Source organism: Chiroxiphia lanceolata, chromosome 1 (assembly GCF_009829145.1).
Source record: "Chiroxiphia lanceolata isolate bChiLan1 chromosome 1, bChiLan1.pri, whole genome shotgun sequence".
NCBI lineage: Eukaryota > Metazoa > Chordata > Aves > Passeriformes > Pipridae > Chiroxiphia > Chiroxiphia lanceolata.
In genome coordinates, this window is record NC_045637.1 from 66433194 (window position 1) to 66461162 (window position 27969).

General features: G+C 37.9%; 1 protein-coding gene across 2 annotated transcripts; it reads left to right on the top strand.

The window, feature by feature from the left end:
- The first annotated feature begins 23 nt into the window (after positions 1-23).
- On the top strand, positions 24-27969 carry CLPTM1L (CLPTM1 like). Of its 2 annotated transcripts, XM_032710334.1 has the most exons (17): positions 24-309; positions 1237-1337; positions 3543-3732; positions 4523-4665; positions 6599-6677; positions 10422-10539; positions 12830-12924; positions 14551-14635; positions 16317-16420; positions 17850-17915; positions 18987-19037; positions 19667-19749; positions 21975-22009; positions 22309-22364; positions 22462-22506; positions 24114-24229; positions 25627-27969. In XM_032710334.1, the coding sequence occupies exons 1-17, from the start codon at positions 133-135 to the stop codon at positions 25709-25711; spliced, it is 1629 nt and encodes a 542-aa protein (XP_032566225.1). In that variant the 5' UTR covers positions 24-132; the 3' UTR covers positions 25712-27969. The 2 variants fall into 2 exon arrangements, with proteins under 2 accessions (XP_032566225.1, XP_032566309.1); XM_032710418.1 differs by lacking the exon at positions 24114-24229.

The window sequence follows — 27969 nt, forward strand, 5'->3', positions numbered from 1 at the left end:
GACGGACATGCCGGGGCGGGGCGGGTGGCGCGTGGGGGATGCGCGAGCGGCGGCGGCGGCGGCGGATCCCGAGCGGGGCTGCGGCGGGAGGCGGGGGCGGCCGCCGTCATCAGCACCGCCAGCAGCGCCGCCATGCTGAGCCGCAGCTCGTTCACCAGCCTGGTGGTGGGGGTGTTCGCCGTGTACGTGGCGCACACCTGCTGGGTCATGTACGGTATCGTCTACACGCGGCCCTGCCTGGCGACGGCGGCGACCGGCGCGGCGGGGGGGTGCGTCTGGCCCTACCTTGCGCGGAGGCCCAAGCTGCAGGTGAGCGGGACCGGGACGGACCTCGGCCCCTCGGTGTCACCGGCTCCTCGGCACCGCCCTTCCCCTTGTCCCTGCCCTCGGCCCCTGCCCAAGCCTCTGGCCGTTGTCCATGACCCGTGTCCCTGCCCCCGTCCCTGTCCGTGCCCCCTGTCCCTGCCCCTGCCCTGTGCAGAGCGCCCGTGGCTGCTGGCACGGGGAAAGTGGAAGCGCTTGGGGTTTGGGGATTTTTATTGATTTCGTGTACTTGTTGGCACACACACACTGGATAGAGCAGCATTGCAGGAGAAATGCTGGGCCTGTTTAGTCTGGAGAAGACTGAGAGGGGATCTCATTAATGCTCGTTGATATCTCAAAGGCAGGTGCCAAGGGGATGGTGCCAGGCTCTTTTCAGATGTGCCCATCGACAGGACAAGGAGCAATGGACATAAACTAAAACATAAGAAGTTTCACCTCAACTTGATGTAGAACTTCTTTACATTGAGGGTGGCAGATCACTGGAACGGGCTGCCCGGGGAGATTGTGGAGTCTCCCTCTCTAGAGATGTTCCAAACCCACCTGGACATGTTCTTGTGTCACCTGCTCTGGGTGACCCTGCGCTGGCAGGGGAGTTGAACTGGTGATCTCCAGAGGTCCCTTCCAACCTTGACAATTCTGTGATTTTGTGAGATGGCTCCACTACCTTCAACTTCCAGGACAGGTCATCCTTTTAAAATGTATTTAGTGGCTGTGTTATCGTGCATTTTTGTCCCCAAAAGGAGCTAAAAACTGTGTTAAGACTTTTTTTGAGTACATTATTTTCTAGGTATATAACCTTCCTGTGACTGGGGAATTAGTGAAGCCAAAATACAAACCTGTACTTTAGGCATAACAATGCATGGATTTAATATTTCCATACTCTGATTTCTTCATGCTGTGTTTTGATTTCAGTTAAGCGTGTATACTACCACAAGGTCAAGCATTGGTGCTGAGAGTAATATAGATCTCGTTTTGAATGTGGAGGATTTTGATATTGAGTCCAAATTTGAAAGGTAAGTATCTGAACTAGTAGAATCTGAGGTGTCAGAGTTCATTGTTTAATTCTGAAGCATATATCCTAACTGGTGATTACATGGACAGAAGTATCCATGAAGCAAAGTTAGGCTTCACAAACACAAACAAATCACAAGAATTAATAAACTGATAATACAGCGAGCTATGGGGTGATTAAAAGTTTCATAGGTTTCACACAGCTCTATCTCATCTGTTGACAGTTTCCTATAAAAAGATAAGTGAAAATTTGGCCCAATACAGATTGATTATTAAAAGGAAGGCTGGTATAATACTACTAAAGCAGTAACTTGAGTTTGAAATGCTGAGATTCACAAAGGTGACAGATCCTAAGGGAAAAATGGTTATCACATCTTTGCCTGTAACTCCCCTGCTAGTTTCCCCAGTCTGAACTGGTTCCTTTGATCTTCAGTGGGGGCGGATGCTGGCATTCCTAGAAAAAAACCCCAACAACACAAACTTCTCCGACAAGTTATCCCTTAGTGAAGGAAGTTTGACTGCATGAACTTGATATCTCTCAGGTGGAGTTTTAGCTTCTGTTTCATAAAGTGCTTGCTGCACTGCTATTCTTGCTTGCCCCATCTTTTCAAGGGGATCTCCTCCGATTAATATCATGTTTGGAGGGAGTGAGACTGCTTGTAAAAATTCAACAAGCCGCTGCTGCTTTTGCTGGGTTTCTTTTAGGGTTTTTATCAGGCTTCTGCTTCTTACCCTGGAGCCACGAATTAACCTTATCAGTTACGCAGATAACACTTGCTCAGTTTACTCCAGTGATTGGCTGCCATCTGGGAAGTGGATCCAGCTTCTCGACATCCCACTGCATTAATATTGACTGGATTTCAATCTCACCTGATATATGGTCAGACTTTGATATCTCGGTAGCTGTACGCGGCACTGTTTTAGTAGCCGTTTGCTGACTGTGGCAGTCATTTGAGGTTTCAGCTTTAATTCAGGGTCGACATGCTACTTTGTCGTCATCAGATGTCAATGCAAACATTACGTTTTGCTCTTTATCAGAACAACAGACTTGCTTTTACTGTCTCTCAGCTCCTCCAGTGGACACAGTAAGTTTTAGTTACAAGACCATGTTTCAGAGAACGTTACAGGTTCTACATCCTGCAGATCTTCTTGTAAGATTCTCTCATGCACATTCCAAAGCTCCACCTGAAGCTTTTGGATATGATCATCCTCGGCAACAAGCAATGCCTCTGCTTGCAGCCTCTTTTCCAGCTCAGCAGCAAGCAATGCTTCTGCCTGCAGCCTTTTTTCTTTACATTGGCCACCCAGGACAGCAATTTTAGCTCTTCCTCCAGAGGTCTGTCCCATTTCTCTCCAGTGTTTTAAAATACAACCCAAAGGTGATTTCTTCACAATTCCTTCTTTGGAACCTGAAGAACCCACAATACAGAATAAACCAAATACCGGTTCCAAAAGCAAATAAACCAATGAGTCCGAACTCCCAAATTAATATCCAAAATGCCAAAATATCCAAAATACCAAATACAAATTACCAAATGCTAGTTACCAAATACCCCACATAATGCATAAAAAAGATCTACACAACTTATTTCGGTAAACCAGAAAAATGCCTTATTTTAAAAATGCAGAGGCATCTTACCTGTGTCTCAGAATACAGGAACAGAGGAGGCATTATGCAAGGTTGCAAGTAGAATGATTTCTTGGCTAAAATAAGGGGAGTGACTTCACGGTTTGGGGCTCCAGTTTAGAGTTCTGTGCTTGCCATACCATAGCCGAGAAGATATTTTATTAATGCAAAGTGCATGGCAAAACTTTGTGATTTTCTTATTAAATTTTGTACTGTGTATACAATCTGCGATATATATTCAGCACATGGAAGGCTGTTTTTTGTGAGTGTTGTCATAATTTTGGCCCTATGACGTAGCAGTAGATGAAGGCAACAAAAGAATTGATGATGCAGTCCTGTGTTAGCTAGAGCAGTAAAGTATGAAATGGACAAAGATTAAACTATCTTAAGATAATAGTAAAACTTTGGAAATGCTTATATTGTAATATGTACTGGAGCATAAAAAATTATCCTGTCCAGGCGTGCATCATTAGGACATACTAGCTAGAAGTAATTGTTGTGTTCCAGGCGACCCAAATGTTTAGTAATAGCTAAATATTTTAGCATGTACATCTCATAATGTATTTATTTTGTGTTTTAGGACAGTGAATGTCTCTGTACCAAAGAAAACGCGAAATAATGGCACATTATATGCATACATATTTCTTCATCATGCTGGCATTTTGCCTTGGCATGATGGTAAGCAGGTGCATATAGTAAGCCCTCTGACCACATACATGGTCCCCAAACCAGAAGAGATTAATTTGCTCACTGGAGAATCAACCACACAGGTAGGTAGCTCTTCCATCTACAAAAGAAAAACTGCAAAAAAAGTGATTTCTTTTATAGACACTTGTAGTGTTAGTATGTGATGTGCTTGCGTCTTTAAACTAGAAATGATATCATGGAGGAAAAAAAATCAAAACTCCTTGATTATCATGTGCCAAAAGTAGACCACTCCCCAGAGCAGAGGCAGAGCTCTTTCTTTAACACTGCTATTGAAACACTGCCCTAGTTAACATTAATTACTTAAAGAATTCATTGCTTTTGGTAGAAATATTGCTCTGTAATAGAATGGTAGAATCCATTCTCTGTGACAGCATGGTGCTGCTTTCTATAGTGAATTGAATTTGTGTGAAATAATATGCTTTGTTATTGTAAAATAGCAGAATAACATGTGAAAACAAACAGATATGCTGTTTGGTTAATCATCCACATCCTTTTGACTGTTTTGAAATATCATCTAATTACTGTACAGTCCTGTTTTCAAAGTGAGTTTTTCTTACTAGTATACACATTCCTAAGGTATGAAGATTAATTAGGTGAATATTCATTCTTGATGAACAAGGCTGTGATTGGGCACTCCACTTTTTCAGTGTCAGATTATGGTGGGCCTTTACAATCTACTCTGTTGCATTTGAGCAAAATAGTTGATCTGGTCAAAATTAAGGTGAAGTGTTTCTTCATGGGCTTTTTTTTTTTAATATAGTTAATGACTCCATAGAGTCTGTGAGTTACATTATTATCCCATTCAAAATTTTGTGTTGTTCAGCAGCATGTATTTTTATTCTTCTTTTAAAGCAAATCGAAGCGGAAAAGCACACAAATGCTCTGGATGAACCTGTCTCTCACTGGAGGTCAAGATTAACCTTAAATGTCATGGTGGAAGATTTTGTGTTTGATGGATCATCCCTCCCTGCTGATGTTCACCGTTACATGAAAATGTAAGTTGATGACTTCATTTTTATAGATTTGTTATTATAAACTTATGGCACATTTCTTCAAAAATCCTCCCTGGCCACTGTTAGTAATTTTATGTTTAAATGGGCACTTAGGAGACAAGAATAGGTTCTCTGAATGCTTTTCAAAAGAGAGAAATTACTAAGTTATTTGTACTAGAAAACCTGATTGGAGATACCTTGCTCCTGGGCAGGTCAGAGTTTAGAATGCTTTATTTGTAAGGAGTTATCATGGTAGGACAAGTAAAATGCTCCAGCAGACTTCTCCAGCTTCTGCCTTTGTTCTCCAGTTGTTCTTCTAGCCTTTAGAGCAGTTACTGTCCCTAGACCCTTTCCAGTTATCCTTCTTCTGCGAGTTACCTGTACAAACCCCAAGTGCTGAAAACAGGCACAGGTGGTCTCCTGTGGTATCTTTTTTTCTGCCTTTATGATTGGCTTTGTTTTACTTTGACAGCATGTATTCCTACATTATGTCATTTTCTCAAGAAAGCACTAAAAAGCAGAGATAGGTTTTTAGGCCAGTAGATGCAGACAGCAGCTTCTGTTCACAGCTTGCTTAAATCACTTCCAGTGTCAACCATATAAGTAGTGCTGTACTGGCTTGTGCTGTTGTGTGATGATGCCTTTCTCTACAAGTATCCTGTTAAATCCAGAATTAGTTGCTTAATCAGCAGACTGATTAAGCAACTGGGGTTCTGAGATAGCTTTCCAGCCAGAAGAGAAAAGCTTAGTAACTCATAGGATAGGCACATAACAAGAAGAGGTTGTTGAACTGGGGTTGATGAACGAGGATGTTTTTCTGATCATGTTTAGATTTGCATCAGTGCTGTTTTGTCATTATATTGTACAGGAGATAGTTTGGATATGAAATAACCTGCTGCAATTCCATTAGCAATAGCTTTAATTGTAGTTATTACTTAGAAGTCTAAACCACTTTGGTTAAACAACCAAGCAGTATTTCTGAGCCTCAGTTTGGTACTCTTCTGTGTTACTGTTGCACTTTGTATATTTAGTATGCAGTCTTTCTTAGGATGCACAGAGACTTCTTTCTTTTGTCAACAACTAAAATTGAACTTTCAGGCTTTACAAAGCTCTTTTAGGTTAGTTCCATTGACTTTCACCGAGAACATCACAGTGCAGATAACTCCTTTTCTAGTGAAGACCTTAAGAATTTGTCTGTCTTAGAGCACTGGGCTAAATACTTTTCTAAGATACTGACAAAGCAATTACATATAGGTTATAATTTGCTAAATAGCTTTAATCAACTTGATAGAGGGCTTGAAGGTTGGGTGGTTTCTATTGGATTCATGCACATTGGTGAGGTGATAGAGCAATCCAAATGAGACCTTCTGTGGAGGAGATGGCAGGGGAGATTTCTGCTCCTTGGGTGCTCTCTGAGGTGGTATTTGGCCTCCTTGTGTGCACACCAGCCCTCATTCTAGAGCATATGATGCTGCTGACCTGATAGATGACCTGCCAGGTGCAGAGGAGTGGGGAAGATGGTGGAGAGTTGTTATTGTTGCAATACCAGCAGCATTCTTGAGACAAAGGATACAAATATATGGTAGTAGACTTCAGCATGTTTCTCTTCCACAGAGTTGTAGATTTCCTCTACCGCAATCATGCAAAAGCTTCAGCATCATCACAGCCAGTTTCATTTGTCTTTTTATTTGCTTATTCTGTCTTTCTACAGAAGAGTAAAAAGAAACAAAAATTTTTAATGCAAATATCTTTCAGTGAAAGATTCTAGGCCAGTGGCTAATTTCTTGCTGTGTGTTAAAAGAAAATGTGCCTGAAAAGATGGTGGGGAAATATCTACGTGGGTAGATCTGAAAGTAATGAATGAGTGCTAATTTGAATAAAAGTAGTTTGCTTTTTAGATCACTGCAGTCATAAAATCCGTGTTTAAACATCCTAGGGTGCAGTTGGGGAAGACAGTGCATTACCTTCCAATATTATTTATTGATCAGCTAAGCAACAGAGTGAAAGATTTGATGGTGAGTAATAGAATATCTTTAATTACATTTAACAGTTTTAACAGTAATCTTCACTGTTGTTTTAATTAAGATTTTTTTCATTGGTTGTTTGCTATAATGAAAAAGTATAAATGCACAAAAGAACTCAATGACAGTTTAACTTAATGCAATCAACTGTGGTACTGCAGAAGCTGGATCCGGGTTTGAGATTCCCTTCTGGCAGAATTATCTGCCAAGCACTGTCTTCTATTCCACCAAAAGATATTTGGATTCCGTTGTTTCTGTCTTTTGGGTGACATGGAGGACATCACTGTAGCTGTGACAGGAGAAGTCTCATGAGTAGTTTGACTCTCTAAGCTGAAGAAGTTGTGTTAGCATCCCAGAGTGGCTTCTGATATCTTCTAGGAAATAAACATATTCACATATCCACAGCTGATAGTGGAGTTACAAGGACACAAGTCAGTAGCTACTCATTCTCTTGTCTCCACAAAATTCACTTGTGGTTAAATTTTCTGGTACTGCTCTCTGTCACGTTAGAGCAACTTGAGCACCTGAAAGCTTGATGTTGCAGTACGTCCAATGATTTTGTGCTCTCACATTAATCAATGGAATTACAGAAAAATAAAATTGTATGAGATTTCTGGAGATTGCCAGTCCAGTGACCCTGCTCAGAGTAGGATCATACAGAGCGAGTTGCTGAGTTTTGGTTATATCCAGCTGAGTTTTGGTTATATCCAAGTATGGAGATACCATAGCCTCCCTAGGCAACTTGTTTTAGTGTTCAGTCACTCCAGAAGTAAAAAAAAAAAAGTAGAAAGAGTTTTTTATAAATTTAAATAGAATTTTCTGTGTTCGGTTTTTGCCCAAATCTTCTCTTGTAGCAAATTATTCAGTTCCTTTGCTACCAGTTACACATAGCAGTCCCCTGTATCTAAAACATGTTCATCTTAGCAGCCCTTCGTTAAGCCTTGCAGTTCTTTTCAGTTGTACCAATTGGAATTTGGTAATTAGGAGTTACTGGGACCAACCATCTTGGGGAGCGTCTCAAAATTGTTAAATGAGTATGTTTGAATACTTTGTCTTCTACATGAAAGCCTTAGTATCTGTAAACTTTCCATAGACCTTCTAAATTGTCTCTCCAATTCATTAACTTTAGCTCAAAGAATTTTGCTACTTAGTGTTGGGGAGAACCTTTAAGAACTTGTATCCCTTCCACCCCAAGGTTGTTCAACAAAATAAACTCCTGAGCATTTGTTACAAGTCTTGATAGCAGATAGTTTTGTCCAATATTTCCTTGGGTATACTTTTGCAGTGTCTTTATTAGTGGTTTTGTCCTTTGTTTTAAGTTTTTTTATCACAGATCATTCAGTTCAATACATTCATATGAACTTCTAACTGATCAAGTCATGTACCCTGTTTACAAACAAATTCACATTCTCATGTTACTAATGACATTCCTGCAGTTGTCATCAAGTTGCAGTTAATGCTGTTGTAACTCACTGCCTGAAGTTATTAAAGATCCTGAGAAGTGCTACAAAGACACTCCATTAAAACTAGCAGACTTCCCCTCCAGCACTGACTCATGAGACACCTCAGTAGTGACTGGCCACACTGCTCTCAAGCACTGCAGAAAGAGTGGTCTTGTAGTAAATATACTGTGAGATAATGAGGGGTAAGGGAAGAGCAGAAAAGAATAAGGGAAAAAGGTGTTACAGCTTTTGTGGAGCCAGGTTAACGTTTGGCTGTAAATAGAGGAACAGATACTGTCTGTTTGCTGTGCCAGATCTAAAGTCATGGAGCTGAAGATGCATTTTCCCCCTTGTGCTAGGCTGTGTAGATTGTGAACTGACTATTGTTTTGATCAAGATGTACATCTTCTGTGGTAAGTGCTGCGGTCCAGAGGTGGTGTGTTCCTCATGTTTTTAAACATGCTTGGCAGTGCTGGCGTTTTGGGGATTGCGCAGAATTTAGTAAAGAGAAAACTTTAAAATTCATACTGCTTACATGCTGTTTTGTCGTATTGAGTAAGTAGAGTGCTAGAAGTAATGTGTGATGTTCTGATGCTGTACTACAAGAGCAGGTTGTATTGCAGAGGTTTGGTAACTTCAAGCTTTCAAAGGCTTAGTAACCATCACACTCACATCAAGGTTGTGAGGCAGCACTTGCGGACTTTTAATTGCTCAGTGAAAAAGGGTTCATTCTTCTAATCCTTCTATCTCCATTTAATTTGCTTTTGTTGTTGGAGAATTCCTGTCTCTGTCTTGTATTGCAATCTGATTTTCTCCCTATGCTATTCCTAACTTCTTAGTAGTTCTTTGTTTGAGGTACACTTGCTGCATGCTGCCTTGTAAAATTTACAGGCACTTGTAAAATTTTTATTTCCTGTCTGTCCTCCACAGATAAAATTTCTTTTCCTTTTCTCCCAAAAATGTTAATGCTGTCATGGATAGACTGACAAGTTGGAAGGAGACTAGATAGATTACAGGAATCCTTTAAAAAGGAAAAGCAGCCTAGCAGATGTTTATATAGCTTTTGGTAAACAGCTGTAGAATCTTGGCAACATTCCTTACAGTCAGCTCTATCCACATTGGTTTCACCCAGTTGTTTTTCCTTTGTTCCATTCAGTTCAGAGATTCCTGGCACTTCCCTTTGTATCTCTAGTACACCTGCATGTTCTGCCACAGTCTGAAAAGCTTCCAGGGTCTTGGGAGGGTGGTGGGATTGAGATTCATTCGTACTCACTGAAGGAAACAGTGAATGGGAGAGTGAATGTAACTCCAGTTCACACCTGACTGATACATGGGGAGGCTAAAACCATGTTCTGTGTCACAAGAATCAGAAGAAACCCATTAGTCTTGGCTAAGTGTCAGATAACTAATTACTGCAGAAACAGATACAGTGTAGAGTAGCAGGACTGAGATGGGAATCATGATTGGGAGTAATTAGAAGCCTGGAGCAATAGATCTTTAGCTGTTGCAGAGTGCCTGAGGTATCCCTGGAAATGTAAAACATACTACCTAAACTTGTACTGAAGTAGCTGCAGAGAATTCTGACATCTGAGAGGATGTTTGAGAGATGGACAACTATCCTGCAGAAGGAGCTGAGGCAATTTAGGACGGTTTTTTTCCTCATCTTAAAGGGGCCCCAAGTAGTTCTCATCTAACTGAAGTGTAAATGATACAATAGAATTAGCTGAAATTTGTTTCTTTTGGGGCAAGAAGAAGTTTTCTGTGACACCCCAGATCGCAAAGTATCTTGCTTAGCTTTAGCTGTGGCGTTTTCACTAGTCTGAGCTAGTAGCATCATCTTGCTTCCCTAGCTTTTCAGTTTCTCTCAAAACCAGCCTCAATTTGCTAAAGTTCTGACTGTGGCAATTTTTTGGGGGTTGGGTTTTTTTAATATTCTAGTTTAGGTAATCTTAGCATTTACATTCAGAGAAGTACTGTCAAAAGAATTATCTCAAGTATGCTTTTCCCACTTTATGCTGCCATCCCAGAGGCATTTGTATACAGGAACAGTGAGGTTGATATAAGAACTTGAGCAGAACAAACTGGTGATTTAACTTTTCTTGGGAAAAAACCCTAAGACTTCAAGCATGGTATAGAAGTCTAAGATCTTATTCCCTTTCAAAAAATAGACTTCCTAAAATTGTGTGATTAAATTATAGAATGATACAATCACTTTCTTTATATAAAAGAAAGAATGGAAGTAATTGTTGCCATTTTTCTTCTATTAAAAATGAAACTATATCTTTTTGAAATGCAGGTTATAAATCGTTCAACAACAGAGCTACCTCTTACAGTGTCATATGACAAAATATCTCTTGGAAAACTCCGATTTTGGATCCACATGCAGGATGCTGTGTACTCCCTCCAGCAATTTGGTATGTTTATTTTTAATGTCTTTAGGCCAAAAAAACACAACTATCCCCTCAATTTGTTTCTTTTAAGTACACAGATGACCCTTTTTTTTCTCATGCTACAAATCTTGCATTGTTTCACTTTAAGTTAAAGATGAAAATATATGTTGACATGTGGTAGGAAACAAGAATACAGAGGTAAATCAGCCATTTTTAAAAGGAAATTTATTTGGATAGTACTCTGTCAAAGTATAAGAGGACATAATCAAGAGGAAAATTTTCACCATGGGTATCTCCTATCATCCATGGAACAGAAAAGCTGGGTCAGTGGTACATAAGCTTTGATATAAGTTATATACAGCAGGTCACTGTAGCCATATATCTACAGTGAAATACAGTCAGGCACAGCAAAGTCTCTGAGTTCAAGCTCAGCATGAAGAAGTCTGGGTTCTGGTCATACTATTCTGACACCAAAACTGTCTGACCTCTCACTTTGGCTCAGTTACATATTTATAAGGTAATTCAGATAAACTAGAGGCTTTACATGCATGAAACTTAAATTCTGTGTTTTGCTTAAATGTAAGGGGGAAGGTATACACTTTCACTCTGAAGTTCATGTGCTCTGTTGATGATGGTATAGCCAAGCTAAACATTTACTGTCTTTGCTTGTTCCACTGATGCACACCTTTGTGAGTCTAATCATCACTCTTAAAAAAATCCACATCTAATTTTCAGGGTTATATTTGCTGACTTAGTTTTCTGTTACAAGACTGTAATTGGTTTCTTTATGCTTCTCTAAGGAGCTACATTGTAACTGAACTGGTGTTGATCTATGAGAGTAGGATTCTTTCTGATCCTCTTTTTTGGAGCTCTTCAGACAGCAATTTGAACTTTGAAGCTTCTGTGCTGTATTATTGTAATGTTTTTTATATTCTTCCAAGTTTATCTTTTTTTTCCCATACAGATAAATGCAGTATTCTGCTAGTTTCCCAACAGACATAATGCTGCTTTCATACTACTCAGTGTTGGTTTTTTGTTCACCAAAATTTAGTCAGGGCAAGAGGGTTATTCACTGTCATCTCTGAGCTAATATTTTGTGATGGACAACTTAACACTTAAAGCGTTGATTCCACTGGGAAAAAATAATCTGCTCTGGTTCAGCACTGGTTTCAGAATGTAGTGGTGTAAGACACAGAACCTGTGTACAGTGTAACTTAACTGAGAGCCTAGACTTTCTCCATTTCTTTTGCAGTCTAAGCATTTCTCATGTTTTATTGGGGGAGAGAGGGCAAGTAAGGAATAAAGTCATCCCAAGTAGAATCCAACTGCTTCTCCTTAGCTCCGGCTAATATATATTGAAGCTGCAAGTATGTCCTCTAAAAATGACTGTCTTGAAAGAATCAAGTAACTGCTTGCTCAGAGTTTGTATAGGGTATTTGGCCACCATCATTTCTCCATGATTTTTTTGTGAGCCCCCTCAGAATGGCATAATTGAAATTTTCATATTCCGTATCTTGGTTGCCTTGTGATGGACTTGTATAGCAAGACCTATCCTAAGAGTGCTTCCTCTGCCTGGAAAAAAAGCTTGCCTAAGATGCTGCTTGTTCTCTGTAAGTTTGTAAATAGTGAATCATAAGGTTTGAAATCTTCCCTTTGGAAAAAATTTTTGAAAGATCTCCTTAGGTTAGTAGCAAAACTCCAAAATCACTTGAAAATGAGTACATTCTTCTTACTGTGATGGTGAAGTAAATTGGTGCTGAACTCTCCAGTGTCAGAATTAGCACCAGTGTCATAAATGCAGCCTTGTGTATTTTCTGAGAACTGTAGACTTAAATCACACCATTGCATCTACAACTGTTTCTCACTGACCTTTACAGTATATTCCTTTTCTGACTTTTCAGCTTTTGATGTGAAGCTAACTCTTTTTGTGTATCAAACAAAAGTTCAGAGGCCAATTTGAATAACCTTTTTTCTTCCCACTTAGGCCAAAATGATTTCCTGTGTGTTGGCATTTGTCTGTCAGATGTTCAGCTTAGTCTGTCTGTAATCACACAACATTTTAAAGGCATGTTACAAAACACATTGTAATTACACAAGTTAAAGGCTTGTAACTGATGGGTTTAGTTTAAGGCGAGCCAAAAATTTGTCAAAATATAGGTAGACTTGGGTTTTACCAATAAAGTTTCCGTCATGTTTTGGATTTATGATTCCTTAACGAAACTTGTGAAGGTGACATAAGATTCCTTTCATATTCTAGCATAACAGCAATGAACTGTCTGGTACTTCTTGCATAATGATTTGTTCTTTTTCTTAGGGTTTTCAGAAAAGGATGCAGATGAAGTAAAAGGAATTTTTGTTGATACTAACCTTTACTTTCTGGCTCTGACATTCTTCGTAGCAGCATTCCATGTAAGTAGCTTTAATTTTTAGGAACTACATGATATTTAAAAAAAAAGGGTCAGGTGTCTGAATTTCAGTTGTTTATTAAGAATTGGTCTTGGAAACAGTAATTTCAGTAGAGCAGTGGAAGTGTTTTCTGGTACAAGTCAGCTATAAAAATCCTAAATAAGACAGAAATTTGGGATAATTACATAAAATTACATAAATTACATAAAAACTAACAATCTTGATGAAATATAAAACATAAACTTCATAATCACTTTTTTTTTATTCTATAGTTGAACCAAAGCCCCTAAATTTAATATGCCTGTCAACATTGGTTCAAATTTTGTTGACATGTCACAAGGTTTACCACTGCAATGGCATAGCTGCAGCAACGATAGTAGAGTTTGAATCTCTGACTTCTAATCCCTGGAGAAATTTAGATCAGCTGATATAAATTGTTCCAAAAATGTTACTGTAAAGTGCAGAGCACAGGTGTCCAGTCATGTCTATTTGTTATTGTGTATGTCACACATACATTGTGTGTCTTGGTTTAAATATGAATCTTTGTTTTAATGAACAATTTTTTTTTAGACTTGGTTGTTCTACTGTGAACATTTTTGTAGTCTACAATTATACTCAACACAATTACTTTGGGAAAGTTAAGAACTTGCTGAGAATGTTTGCTATATTTCTTTATACTTACATTGCATACAGTTAATTTGATTGGAAAGCATTAGGTTTCCCATGCATATTAATTTATTTTTTCCGTTCTGTTTGTCAGGTTGTAAGGTACCTGTAGACTGGGATAGGCTTTTCTGATACTGTTTACTTTCATGCATCGTTGCCCAAATTAAAACAAACAAACAAACAAAATCACAAACAAACAAACAAACAAACAAAAAAAGGCAAAAAACCAAACTGAAACAAACAAAAAAACAAAGCCAAAAACAAACAAACAAAAAAACCAAAGGGGGGTGGGAAACACACAAAATAACTCCCCAAAACTTTCTCATCAAAATTCTCTGACCCAAGAATTTTTTGAATCTGTGCTGGTTTTTTAAGACACTGAATGTTTAAAGGAAATACTGAAAAATGTATTAAATGAAAATACTGCATTAAAAAAACAACCAACTTGCTACGAATTCTAAAATATCCTGGAAGTTTAGGTCAGCTTAGTGACAAAATAGAGAAGAAACCTGACTTGCTGTATTGTAGGATTTTTTTAAAAAGCTTTGGTATTATCCAAACCTAAAGTGACTATGAATCCAATACAGAGCACTTTGAACCTAATTTACTGAGCCTTTCCCTGGTCTCTCGAGGTACACAATTCATCAGGGTCCTTGTTCTTCACCCTCTATGATGTGTTACCCTGTATTGGGTCATTGACTTTCTTTACAGAACACTGATTTGTGCAGCTGCACAGAAGCAGTATTTGAAATTCATCCTGTCATTTTGTACTGCTTTTAGAGCCTGGGCTTCTAAAACAACTTTTCTTTTTAGCTTTTATTTGTGATACTTAATTTTAATTTCTGAAGCTTCTAAAACAGGTTTTTCTTGAATTCCATTTTAAATGCATTTCTAACAGTTCAACTGGCAGTCTCTAATTAGTGCATCTTTCAAGTAAATGAGTATGTTTCTTGCTATTTGCAGCTTCTGTTTGATTTCCTTGCATTCAAAAATGACATAAGTTTTTGGAAGAAAAAGAGGAGCATGATTGGGATGTCTACAAAAGCAGGTATGGACCAGAATGCAAAATGATGTGCATATGCTGTGTAATATATGCTGTGTGTTTTCAGTCTTAGCCTAAGTTGACACTTTGTAGATTCACCAAGATAGCAAAATGAGATGGTTTTGTGTATGAAAAAAGATGGCTAACAGTCTATAGAGTTAGATGGTTCTAGCTTCATTAGCTTCAGTATTAGTTGCTTTTAAGCACTCATGTCACTTCTGGGTTTGACTGTCTTGCAATTGAGAATTTAATATTAAGTCAATTACCGTATTTTCCTCGCTGAAGGAACAGAAGAGTACTTTGAAAAAAGCATGAGGACCAGAAAAAGTTCTGTGGGTGGAGAGAGTGTGCTATCATGGGTAATGCTGCAAGTCCCAGGTTCCAAAATATTTGGGGGTGGAAAGTGCTGTTGTGTAATGCTCTTGTTTGATTTGGGCTTTGATGTAAACAGGAGCAATAGAGACTCCTGGGACGTGGGGAGTGGGAGAGCATAGGAGGGTTGAATTGTCTTGTATATAGAAAAGATGAGGGAACATAGTTATCTGACATCCTGCCATGCCTTCCTAGAAATAGATGAAGGTTTTTCTAACAGATTTTTTCCATTTTTGATGATAAACCAAAACGATAAACCTGGAGTCACTTGACCTCTGAGACTATCCCTAATTCTAGCATGTTTACAGATGGATTAGGACATGTGAGGAATATCAATACCAGGGAAAAAAAAACCATTCTAAATTACAATCAATAGCAATATGTTTTTCCCATGTGGAGAATCTGTCTATCATTTTTATTAGAGTGCATTTGGTTTTCTTTAAAGCAGAAAGATGCTGTTGGCCTGTGTATGCCAAAAGGTTAGTAAAAATTCAAAATGGTCCATGGAATTTCAGAACTGCGTCAGTTTTCAGTTTCAGAAGTCAGTAAAGTCAGTTTGAAAAGACTGAGCAACTAAGGGGTTTTTACTGTTAAAGTATCAGTCTTCAGATATTGATAGTTCCATCCTCTCTTTAGCAGGCCTTAGTCACCTTTCTGCCTGTGTCTCCTTCTTACCCTAAGGGAGAAGTTTGACAGGCAGTTGGTGCGGAGTGGTACAGTATAATGGTTGATGTCTGAATGTGTTGTACCTATTTTCTCCTTTTTTCCCTGCCTGGGGGGATGGATATTCAATCTAAGAATTAGTTGGGAATCACTTACAAGCATCCAAGGTTTTGCAAAACCTGAAAAATAAACTTAAATATAAATAAGTAAACGAAATACATAAAATAAATCTATTTGACAGTATATAAAATGTATTACGTAACATTTACAAACATTAACTTAGTTGCGTGAGTTTCAAAGACTGATATTACATTACCTCACAGCCTTTCAGCTTCCTGGAAACAAGAATCATAAATATAGTTCATAATAGTAGTGATACATTGCTGAATTGCTGCAGTACAGAAGTCTTCCTTAAATGTTCCAATTTTCTTTCATATTTTGTGATAAGGATTGCATAAAATGTTTTTGTTCCCTATTGCCTGGAGTTCACTGTCTGTTTCTAGGGCTGCTAGATATATCAAGATGTATACAGAAGGAGTTTATGCTTACACTGTGTAAGACAGTATTACATTAAATAGGCCAGGAGTCTTCTGTCATCTCAGCTGTTCATTTCAATATTAATAAGCCTTTTGTTTTTATTTTTTCTGTCTAGTGCTTTGGCGGTGCTTTAGTACTGTGGTAATATTTCTTTTCCTTTTGGATGAACAAACAAGTTTATTGGTACTGATCCCAGCAGGCATTGGTGCACTGATTGAGGTGAGTTCTTAAAGCTTTAGAACCAAATACAAGTGTTTGCAGCAAAATCCACACTTTATTGTAGAAAAAGAGTGCTAAACTAGTTACTGGAAAATTCTGCTGTAACATGCTGTGTTTGCATCATTATTTAACTGGCTTTCAGTGGCGGAGGAGATTGTGTCCCTTGATCAAATAAATAAACTGGAAGTATCAGTTTTTTCTGAGATGGTCCAGAGGATATTGTAGAAACCAAACATATAGCAATGCTGAGGTTCCTCCTATCACATCATCTGATAGGCATCACTCCTGGCCAGGCAAGTATAACCATGTCAACAAACCTTCACGGAAACACTGTCAAAGAGCAGGCTTTGTGCTGTCAAACAGTGTGCCCGGACTGAGGTGATTGAGGTAGGAGGAAAAGGGGGAGACTGCTGGTTGTGTTCATTATTCCAGAAGACCACATCCAGACACTGGGTTGCAGGTACTGCTTAGACGCCTGATTTATGTGTAATAAAGCACAAAGTCAGCAGTAATGGGAAGGTGAGATTTCTCTACCTAGCATTGCTTGTAGGTCTATTTACTTCTCAGGATTTAAAAATAAGTTCAAGACTCTTGTGGAATTTTTGACTACACATCTACTATAGTTGCAGATACTCCCTGTGGAAGCAAAACAGTTCAGAACTTCTAGTGATTAAATTGTTGAATGCAAAGTCAGAAAGTGATTCTTAAATTTCAGTTTGTTGTGTAATGAACAGTGGTGTCTTAAATAGTAAGACACTGACTGTAACCTTTTTTTCCTGTAAGTTGAGATTTTAAAGTCTGATGTATTTCTCTGTTTTAGGTTTTCTGTATCAGATTTTCTGATGGTTTTGTTCCTATATATAGCAATTTAGTCTTATATTTCAAATGTTCTTTAGCTGTCTGAAATTTTAACTAAGTTTCAGGGATAAATATATGTATATATGTCCTTTTGAATATGCTCCTTCTTTTGTAGAGTATCTTATATTTTGATCCTTGGAATCTAAATAATTTTAAAAAACCAACTAAATATGTCAGAAATTCATGAGTACCTGAGTAAATTTTAAGATGAACTAAACCTTTCCTTGCATTAGGGTCAAACTCTAAACGCCTCAGGTGCATATTGGTGCTGAGAGCATCTAACCTCCACCTAAGTGCTGCAATCCAGATATCCTGAAAGGACTACATTCTTTCATTTAAAGTACATCATCTGGTACAGAGACATAATAGTGCAGGCTCACAATGTTGTACTTGTCTGATGACATGGCATTTGGTTTGTATAGACACAGGCAGAAGGCTGCAATCGGGCTGCTTTATGCAATGGGTGCTTGCAATAGGTGCTCTGGAATCTTGATTCTAATTATCCGGATCCTACATAAGACATTCCTTTGGATAATCTTTTACGTGCATGTTTTGTTTTTGCTAATCACAGCTCTGGAAAGTGAAGAAAGCCTTGAAGATGACAATCAAGTGGCAAGGCTTGAGACCCAAATTTCAGGTATAGTAGACATTGCCCTGTTCATGATTACACTCTTGAGTCATCCATCTGTTTTCACGTTACTATACAGCTTGGCTTTTAGTGAGATGAAGATTCAAAAAAAAAACCCCATAGAAGATTCCTGTGTACATCTGCTCTTTATGAAGGGCTTAATCCAAAAGCAGGATGAGCATTTTCAGACTTATTATTTTCTTTGAGCTCTGTAGAGGAAGCAGCTATCTGTATTAATGGTGTGAGAATCTTCAGAACTTCTCTGTCAGTCCTGCTAAATTGAGGTGGGACCATGCTCCTGCCACGTTGTTGGAAAGGCACTCTTAACTGACATCATGGTTTGAAATATGAAAGTGTCTTTTTCATGAAGCTGTAGGTGTAATTTCTCCATTGTGGAACTAATAGAAGATGTGACATGTTCTGGGAACAGCACACTCTGATGATTGTTCTGGGTGAAAATGAAGTCCTGCAACTGCAGAACATGCAGTGGCAGCAGGGATTCAAATTAATGTTTTTTTAATGTGAGTATAATCTTTTGAAATTGCAGTCTACATTGAAAGTTTATCTTGTTGGTAGAAGAAACAGTTGTCTAATCTTCAGTGTTTACTTCACAACAAGTACTGGAATTTTGTGCTGCTTTAAGTCTGTGCCTTGAGCAACTGACAGCTCTTGTTCCTTTGTCGGTATTCATGGAACTGTGTTTAAGCAGTCACAGTTTCTGGACATGTGGAACTGACCTCTACATGGTCATGTTTTTTTAATAAAGGCTTCCTATATCTGCCAAAATCTTAGCTCCTTCACCGTGCTTTTGCTTTATGAATTCTGCTGTCTTGACAACATTTTTCTAGGCAAAGAAGTCCTGGAAGTTTGGTGTAAAATATGAAGGGAAAAATTAATCTTTTTGTCTACCTTGTAAGGCTGCACAGCACAGATGTATAACTCTCTTGCATAGAAGCTTATAAGAACTTTGAACTGTTACCTACTTAATGTCTAAGCAGATTAGTTTGCAGTTTAAATCTTGAGTTTAGGGAGTTGGACAGCTATGTTCTGACTTGATTATGCTTTTTATATGTATTGCAGTTTGGTACATACAATGACTCTGAAAGGAAAACTGAGGAGTATGATGCCCAGGTAAGAGGGAATCATATGACTTCTATGAAGTCTATATATCTGACCTGCTGATTGATTTATTTTGCTCTTTTTTTGCTGCAAGTGCATTTTTCATGTTCTCATAGTTGTCAAGTGGATCATCACTGTGTGGATGATCAGATAGTGAAGACTGATTCTGATAATTTATGAAAAGAAACAGCAAAAGAGTTCTTTTGTTAGCTGAATCTGGTTGAAACATTGTTCTGAGAAGTAGAACTGCAATTGACTACCAGAAGAGAGATCTGAAAGGGTTCATTCACAAATTCGAAAGTTGATATTTGTACTTGTTATTTATACTGAAGGATAGTTCACGTGCTTCCTGATTTCTAACAGGAATTGAGCATAGGTGGCAACATTGTTGCTAAGTAGGGAGCTATTAGACCCTGATCTTCACGCTGCCTGTTGGTGCCTGTGCTCTAAGGGTTGTCTGAAATGGGCATTGGAATTTTCACTACCACCACTAGAACTGGAAGCATAGTGGAAATAATAGCAGACATTTGGGAATAGGAAAAATACTTTGAGGAAAAAATTATGTTGCTGTCTTCTGGTTAATGCCATTAAAAATCTGTATATCAAATGTGAACTAACAAACAATTTTCCTTGTCTATTAGGCTATGAAATACCTGTCATATTTGCTCTATCCACTGTGTATTGGAGGTGCAGGTTATTCCTTGCTGAATGTCAAATACAAAAGGTACTATAACTCTATAAATGATCTTATATGGAATTGAAACATTTCACATTTTTTCTATATTAATGAGTTGGAGATGATGGGTTATTTAATTCGTAAGTCAGGAACTGAAAGCTTCCTTGTTCTGTAGTATCTAAAGCTGAAGAGTCTGGCTGGTTTGTTAACACTCTGTAAGGCTACAGACTGTTGTATTTCACAAGTAATCTGATATTACTTTAGGACAGAATTCAATACTCGCATCCATGAGTTAGCTGTCAGTCAGAAGAGGAGGAAGAAAGCTGCCATTGATGTTCAGAGGACCAATATGGTGACAGGAGAGATGACATGAATTCAGTGGTTGAACTTGTCCAGTAACAGAGAGAAGCAAAAACTGTCCCAAAATTATTTGCTCTGACCAAGAGGCTTGTCTGTTCCTAAACAAGATAGCTAGGATGGCAAGCAAGCGAAAGCATTTTTGAGAAAAACCTCTTTATTCCTTTAAATCTATGGATTTCCTGCAACATATTAATACTTCAGCAAGAGCTGGAGACTCAATATTTCATGAACGGGTGAAATCCTTGTCCATTTTCACTCAAAATAGAGTGTGTCCAAAGAAGGGCAATGAAGATGATGAAGGGCCTTGAGGGGAAGCTGTAGAAGGAGCAGCTGAGGTCACTTGGTCTGTTCAGCCTGGAAAAGAGGAGACTGAGGGGAGACCGCATTGCAGTCTTCAACATCTCTTCATGAGGGGAAGAGGAGAGGCAGACACTGATCTCTTCTCTGAGGTGACCAGTGACAGGACCCAAGGGAATTGGAAAAGGTTCTTCTTCACCCAGAGGGTAGTTGGGTGCTGGAACAGGCTCTTCAGGGAAGTGGTCACAGCACCAAGCCTGACAGACTTCAAGAAGCATTTTTGGATGATACTCTCAGGCACATGGTGTGATTCTTGGGAATGGTCCTGTGCAGGGCCAGGAGTTGGCCTTGATGATCCTTGGATCCCTTCCAACTTGGTATATTCTATGATTCTGTGAAAATAGCTGGTTTATATTGGAGGGATGCAAGCAAGTGTGCAGCTGTGAGACTTTGTTGTAGAAAAAATCTGCAAACACAAGCATGGTGGTAGCCATGTAGACATATTTTTTTATGACCTTTAGGCCCAGAAGGGATGGAAGCGAGCAAGCAGTAGCTAAAATAACATCAGGAAGAATTATTGTTGCTGCATTCATGAACTGTAGCACTTGTACTAGAAACGGGGACAGTTTCTGGGCTGTTAGAAAAGCAGTTTTTTCAAAGGACTTTTGTCTTAGTAATGAACTAGCAAATATGCAGCATTTAAAAATCCTACTTTTCTTGCAAAATTCATTAATTCATTCAGTACTGGAAAATACTGTGTGCCAGGTGTTTTATGAGCTGCAGCTTAAGGAAATGAAAACAATTCATATCGTAGAATTCTTACCATTGTTAAATCTGTAAGGAAAAGAACAAGTAATGTTGACAGTGGATTATCCTTTAATCTTGGAGGCATTTTCTGATGCATTTTTTAAATGCTTGTGGATTATTGAAGTGCTGCTACAACTGTATCGCTGCTATTAACGTATCACTTAACACAGCAGTGCAAGTTTAATTTTAATTGATGCAACCTGAGCATCACATTTATTAGCTGTTTCTACAAACACTAGCAAAGGTATGGAACTCAAACACTGTCTGTATCACTACTATTACTTTGCTAAGACTGTGCTCTGTTGAACATCTGGGAGGGTTATTAGATGTAAGGAAGGAAAAACGTAGATTCCTTGTGCTTACTTTTTTTTTCTAAAGTACTTACTATCATGGCTTGCACTGAATGGTATTTGTTGTTTGAAATTTGATAAGTCCTTACAGTGCCATATTAAGTGTTTCTTAGGTATTTAGAATAGAGTGTTACATTTGCAAGCTTTAATATAATCAGGGTTCAGTGCACAGTATTATCTGATGTCAGTTTGGATACAGAAGTCTTAGGATGGTCTGAAAAATTATAAAAGCAGTTGAGAAAGCTCTCCAGACATCTATGGACTGATAAGGAACCTTTGCTTAAAATACCTTCTCTGGAGCCCCTCCTAATCAAAAGAAGATGTGAGGTATTTAGTTCTTGTGTAAAGTAATTTGCAACATAGCCATTTCTTGGTGTAGTCAGCGTACAGTCACGTAGAGGATGTGTTATAATTTTGGCTGAAGTGAAAAAGTAACTGGACTGTCTTCTTTGTTTGTAGCTGGTACTCCTGGTTGATTAACAGTTTTGTCAATGGTGAGTCCCTTCTTCTGTTCTTTTTTCTATTCTTATTTCTTCAAATGGAGGCTAGGACCCAAAAGTGGAAAATTGACTGCTGTCAGTTGGATCAGTGTAATACAGAGCAATAACTTGGCTGTAGGTTCCAAAATAATCACAGCGATTGAGAAAGGGAGAAGAGTCAACTCAAGTGAACAAAAGAATTAGATACATCTTCTCTCTTTAGAAAAAAATTACTTTAAATCACTAATTGTGAAAGTATAGTTGTGTGATGTACATCTGTGTGCATTTGTTTGTTTTCCATATTTTATCTTCAGGAGTGTATGCTTTTGGATTCCTGTTTATGCTGCCCCAACTGTTTGTAAACTACAAGGTAAGATTGAAAAGTAATATAAGTCTGATTTTCTAGTCTCTTCTTCTAGACTTCCAGACTTCCAAATTTATTACAAATTGATATTTTTTATTTCTAGATGAAATCTGTTGCACACTTGCCATGGAAGGCTTTCACATACAAAGTAAGTAAAGCTCTAGTTTGAAGTTTGGTGCAGTCATTTTGAAAATTATTTTCTGTAAGAAACATCTTAGTAATATGTAGCTTGACAGTACTTTTTTTGTTTAAGAACTAAACTTGTTTGCAACTTTCCTTAAAAAAAAATAAATTTTCGTTTTTCATAATGACTTCCATATAATGAGAATACTTGCATCCTAGTTTTTATTATAATACTGCTTTTTGTACTGTCACCTGTCTTGTGTGGGCGCAGATGTTGGTCCTGTAGATAAATCAATCAGTCTCAATTTAATGCATCATTTTAGGAAGAGAGAGATTATAGTGACAAGGAATAGTTCTCAAGAAACAGATAGGACTGCTAAGAGACCTTATTTTGGCAGGTTCCAGGAGCTACCAGAGACTGAAGTTATACACACTGTGCTGGTGTGGTAATTCTGAGCTCCTGGGCAATGGTGTGTGGTGGGTTGTTCCATGGGGGGGAATAGGGGCTGCACTGCGGTGTCCCCCCTGCCTGGTCTGCCCTGGTAGGAAATAATGCAGTGCTGCAACAAAGCTTAGTATCAGACCTTGGAGAAGGAGAAGGTGAGTTTATTTCAAAACAAAATCAAATTACTAACCCTTTGATACATGTATAACAGGTATACTTATGTGTCCTCGTGGTTTGTATTGTGTTCAGACACCAAGATGGATATATCCAAGTATCCCAGTCAGGATTCCTTGTGCTGATATAGATAACAAGTGACACCTGTGTTGAGTTCCTATGTCTCCTACGTTCTTCCTCAGTTGGCAACTATATGCTAGTTTTGTTCTTGTACCCCTAAAGAACTGATAGTGTTTTGACTCCATTGTTTCCTACCAGACATAAGGATTTTTGTACTGTCCTTTTTTTCCTGATTATTGTGTTCTGAGAAACCCTGGCTGGATGTGCTGGGATCATCAAGACCTAGATGCCATCAACTTGCACCCTTTTTACTTCTACTTCCATTCATAAATGCTTCCATTCTTCCTTTGTGTTGATGTATTACAGTTCTACAGAACATCCATACTTTAAAAGAAACAGTGTTAAAAAACACTGAAGAAATGGTGTCCAATTCTGAACAGATTATTTGGGACAAAAGAACTAAAATCTAAAAATTTAAAAAGCCTTTCAAAGCTTTAGTGTTTCTGTAAGCCTACAGCAATAGCCCAACTTTCTACTGTCTTAATGTTTTTAAGAAACTAGAGTACATCTAGGAAAACAGATTGAAATATAGCTGGTAGCAGAATAGCAACTAAGCAGTGTTTGATGTGGAAATAGAGTAAAAAATAACATTAGCAGTTAACCCCATGTTTTTCCCCTCTCATGACAATACTCTCATTTGCCTGAAACAGTCCTACTTCTTTTTTACTTGTAATTATAACAGTGTGGTTTGTAGTAGACAGTATGGTCTTCATTCAAAGAAAGCCATTTTAAGTTTGCATTAATTAGTTTTTCAGCATAACTCTTTAAGTGTTGCTATAAATATGGAAGTAGTCTGTGTTCCTACTGAAAAACATAGGAAATCTGTAGCTTTGTGTGACTGATGACTTCCTTTCTTCACAGCCCACTGAAGTATGCTTTTCTTTTATTTGTAGGCATTCAACACCTTTATTGATGATATATTTGCTTTTATCATCACTATGCCAACATCTCATAGGCTGGCATGCTTTAGAGATGATGTTGTGTTCCTGGTGTATCTTTACCAAAGATGGTATGAATTTCTTTAATATTCATTGGAGTTTTTAGAAATGCTGTAGATGGTTGCAGTCTTATTGCTATAAAGAACTACAGTTTGGAGTAGACTTCAAGCAGAATTTTTATACTATGGTAATATATAGCATGGTATGGTTTGGATACTCGTAGTTGTGTATATGCCTAGTGAATGGAATGGTGAACGGGGGATTCTGTAAAGAAGGTCTTGAGATAAGAGGAACAAAAGCATTTTCCCATAAATGACAGTAATTGTGGACATGCTACAGAGTAGTTAAAAAGTTCCTCTTCTCACAGGGCTCAGAAGTTTTGTCAGTTACCCTTTTTCCCTCCCAACATATAGTTTCACATTTTTGAGTTGCCAAAAAAACAAAAAAAAATACCACAAAAAAAACAAATACCCCACAACTAAAGCCTGAGACATAAATACCTGAAACAGAGGGAAGGAGAGAAATTCTTAAACTTGTATTCACAAACCCACTTAGGAGTTCTGGGCTTCTAACCCTTGCTGAGTGGCCACATGTCTGCATATGCTCAGTATCTGAGGCATGCTTTCCAAGTTGCTCTGCAAGGCAGTAGCAGAAGGTGTCTTCTGGTGAGGGACTTCCCTGCTCTGCTTTTCTCTTTATCTAGTTTGCAAACACAAGTTATCTGGTTCTCTTGTAAGTTGAGTATCTAATGAGTTTCAGATTCTTTAGTAACTAAAATCAGATGGGGAAGAAGGCTATATGCAATACTCATGAAATATTGTTCATAGTGAAGCTACAGAAAGTGTTTTCTTGTTTCCAAGGATAAATACTTACATGTGGAGCAAACAAGAATTTTAAGACAAGTTCACATTATACCAGGATATATGGATGTGTACATCTAACTAATCATTGATGTGGCACTTAGTACCATGGTCTAGTAACCACAGTGGTAGTGGATCAAGAGTTGGACTTGATGATCTCCGAGGTCCTTTCCAACCCGACTGATTCTATGATTCTATGAATACTAAATGCAGTTTGGGGTTTAGATAATCATACGTAAGTGTAGTAAAATAAGTTTCCTTCTGAGGTATTTTTCTAGAAGTTAGGAGCTCAAATAAGGGCTGGACGCTGGTTTCAAGTTTGAAAGGTATCCTGGATTGCTTGAGAAATACTCCAGCCAAGCTTTAGGGGAGCTAATACATCTCTTAAGAGGTCCTGTTACGAGACAACTGGTTAAGTCATTTTGTGAAGAAGCTGATATGTCTGTAGCTAATCTTTAAAACTTTTGGGTTTTGCCACAAATGGGCAGAGAATATGAAACTGAGAATATGATGACAAATTCACTTTTTAAATTAACTATCATAGAGCTGTTTAATTCCTTCAGATAGCAGACTGTAATGTAACTGATAATTTGGTTTTTTTCTGCCAGGCTTTATCCTGTGGATAAGAGCAGAGTAAATGAATATGGAGAATCCTATGAAGAAAAGACAAAAAAAAAAGCTCATAGAGAATAACTAAGAACTGAAGAAGATTCTGACCCCTGGACTTTTACTTGCTTTGTGTATTATCTGGTCTTAAGGAAGGAAAAACTTATTTAATAAGAGTATTTTTAAAGCTTATGACAAAACTACATGGACAATACATCTTCTATATTGCCAAAATCTAGTTTTGATATCCTCCTGTTTCAAGACCCTCTTTTGTCCTCACAAGGTTCAAAGTCTGCCAGATGTCCTTATATAAACTTCCTGCATTTCAGCTTCTCTTCAGTAAAAGCTTAAGCATCCTGACCATGGTAATTAAGATCCAAATCTATGTTTTTAAGACAACTCATTAAGTGAAAGTGTGGTGCCCACACCACTAGGCTATGAAAAGTGAAAAAACGAGACAATGCATTACAAAAGAACCAAGCATTATTGCCAAACTAGAGGCTGTCAAAAATAAAAGATATAATATTGGATTAATTAAAAATAATTCTCATTTGATGATGGAGATAATGAAAATTCTAGAAATTGTGACTTCGTAACTTAAAAAATACCTTGTTGGAAATATATGATGAGACAGATGGGGTTGTTAACTTCAAATTCTGCCACATTCTTGGTCCACAACACAGCAGAGGGTTTTAGTTGTCTTAAACTGAATGAAGGTGTGGAAAAAACTGTAACATGATTTCCTTTGGTAGGTATCCAAGTTTACATAAATCCTTCTGCATTGTTGACAAATCTGATTTCTTGGCATAGCAGGTATTCACATAATGCAAATCATTGTTATGTGCTAAGAAAGTCTCTTAACACATCTTAAATTCTTCATAATGTGGTACCCCAGTGACCTACTAGGTCAATTCTGTCATGTTTCAAAGGGAATAATTCCTTGGTCTTTTCTCCTCTCCCTACCTGCCCCATCCTGTTTATAAGATGAAACATGCCTCATTCAGGTGGAATAAATTCGCTTAAATACAGTACAGGTTCAATAAACTACCCCACCCCAATACAGAGGAAAAAAAACCATCCTGGTGAAGAACAGGTATGCTTTTGCATATTCCATGGAAATGGAATTCATTAAGGGAAGTATTTGTTCTATTTCTTTCAAACTGGTAAAATAATCAGGTTGAATTATTATACCAAAATAGAAACTTCACAGCTATCAGCTATATCTAGAAACCATGGTTCTAGATTTTAAAAAGCAAGTTTCTTAGTAACAGTAAGTGAAGTACAGAGTGCATTCCTTTCAGCATCAAATAAAATGTAATTAAAACAATTCCAAAGGGCAGAATTCTCCTTTCCAATTCTAGTTTTGCTTTGGTCAGTATGTTTACAAACTAAGCCTAACGATTCTTAAGTTTCCTCAATTGCATGCTGTTTGTGCAAAGCTGTTAAACCTGAATCGGTGGAAAATATTCACTGAATAACCTTGAAGAACACAGGTCAACTCCTATGGTCTGTAACTGGTTAATGAAGTGGATTTTATCCAGTTCTGATACTACAAAAGTCTGAACGTATAAATATTTGCGTCCCAAAAAAATTAAGAAATGTGCCTAATTTCTTTTGTCACAGGCAAAAGAAATGTCAGTATGTCTCTCCTATACTGAAGTCCTCCTTATATTCTCCTGGCAATGGAAAGGAGCCTTGAAGTGAATATTTAGCTCTTGTTCATGTTAAAGTCTCTTTATGCTGTTAATTGTAACTAAGGAGGACTGTTGATTTTAGCAGCAAACACACATAAGTAAGTCTATGCAAAACTGGGGTTGCATTTGGTATATCTTGTACCTGTTTTGAATTTGTTTGGAATGAGCTATTTTCTTTTAAGCAAACTAATTTGTGGCTCCTATTTCATAATAAGTTAAATGTGTGTGAAACTTTTCCTGATATAAAGAATGCATATAGCATGTTCCCCTTTTTTGCCGTTTCAAAACAACCAAGTCGCTGATTATTCTAGAGTAGCTTCTGAAAATCCAGAATACCATATTTGGATATTTCTAGTGTTTCATCACTCATTTTTTTACGTAGCTGTTGAAAAATCACTCTTCCACCTTTACATACTGTGAGTTTATTGGTCCTCTGTCTTGCATTTCTGATGACAATGACCTCATAATATCCTATACAATAGTCATAAAGCATATAAAATTAGAATATTTTAAGTCTTTAAATGAGCAAGACTTTCCCGTTCAAGTCATTGTTTATGCATTCCATTTCCAAATAAAAGACTTGTCGTTCGGGATAAAGAGTTACCTTTTGTTACTAGAAAGAAATGTGCTGGAAAAAGTACATAAGTAGAA

Excerpts from the sequence above, each read along its gene's own strand:
- CLPTM1L (XM_032710334.1), top strand. The coding sequence starts at position 133 with ATGCTGAGCCGCAGCTCGTTCACCAGCCTGGTGGTGGGGGTGTTCGCC. Across the intron at positions 10,540-12,829 it reads GTACTCCCTCCAGCAATTTG|GGTTTTCAGAAAAGGATGCA; the intron begins GTATGTTTATTT and ends TCTTTTTCTTAG. Across the intron at positions 24,230-25,626 it reads GTGTATCTTTACCAAAGATG|GCTTTATCCTGTGGATAAGA; the intron begins GTATGAATTTCT and ends TTTTTCTGCCAG.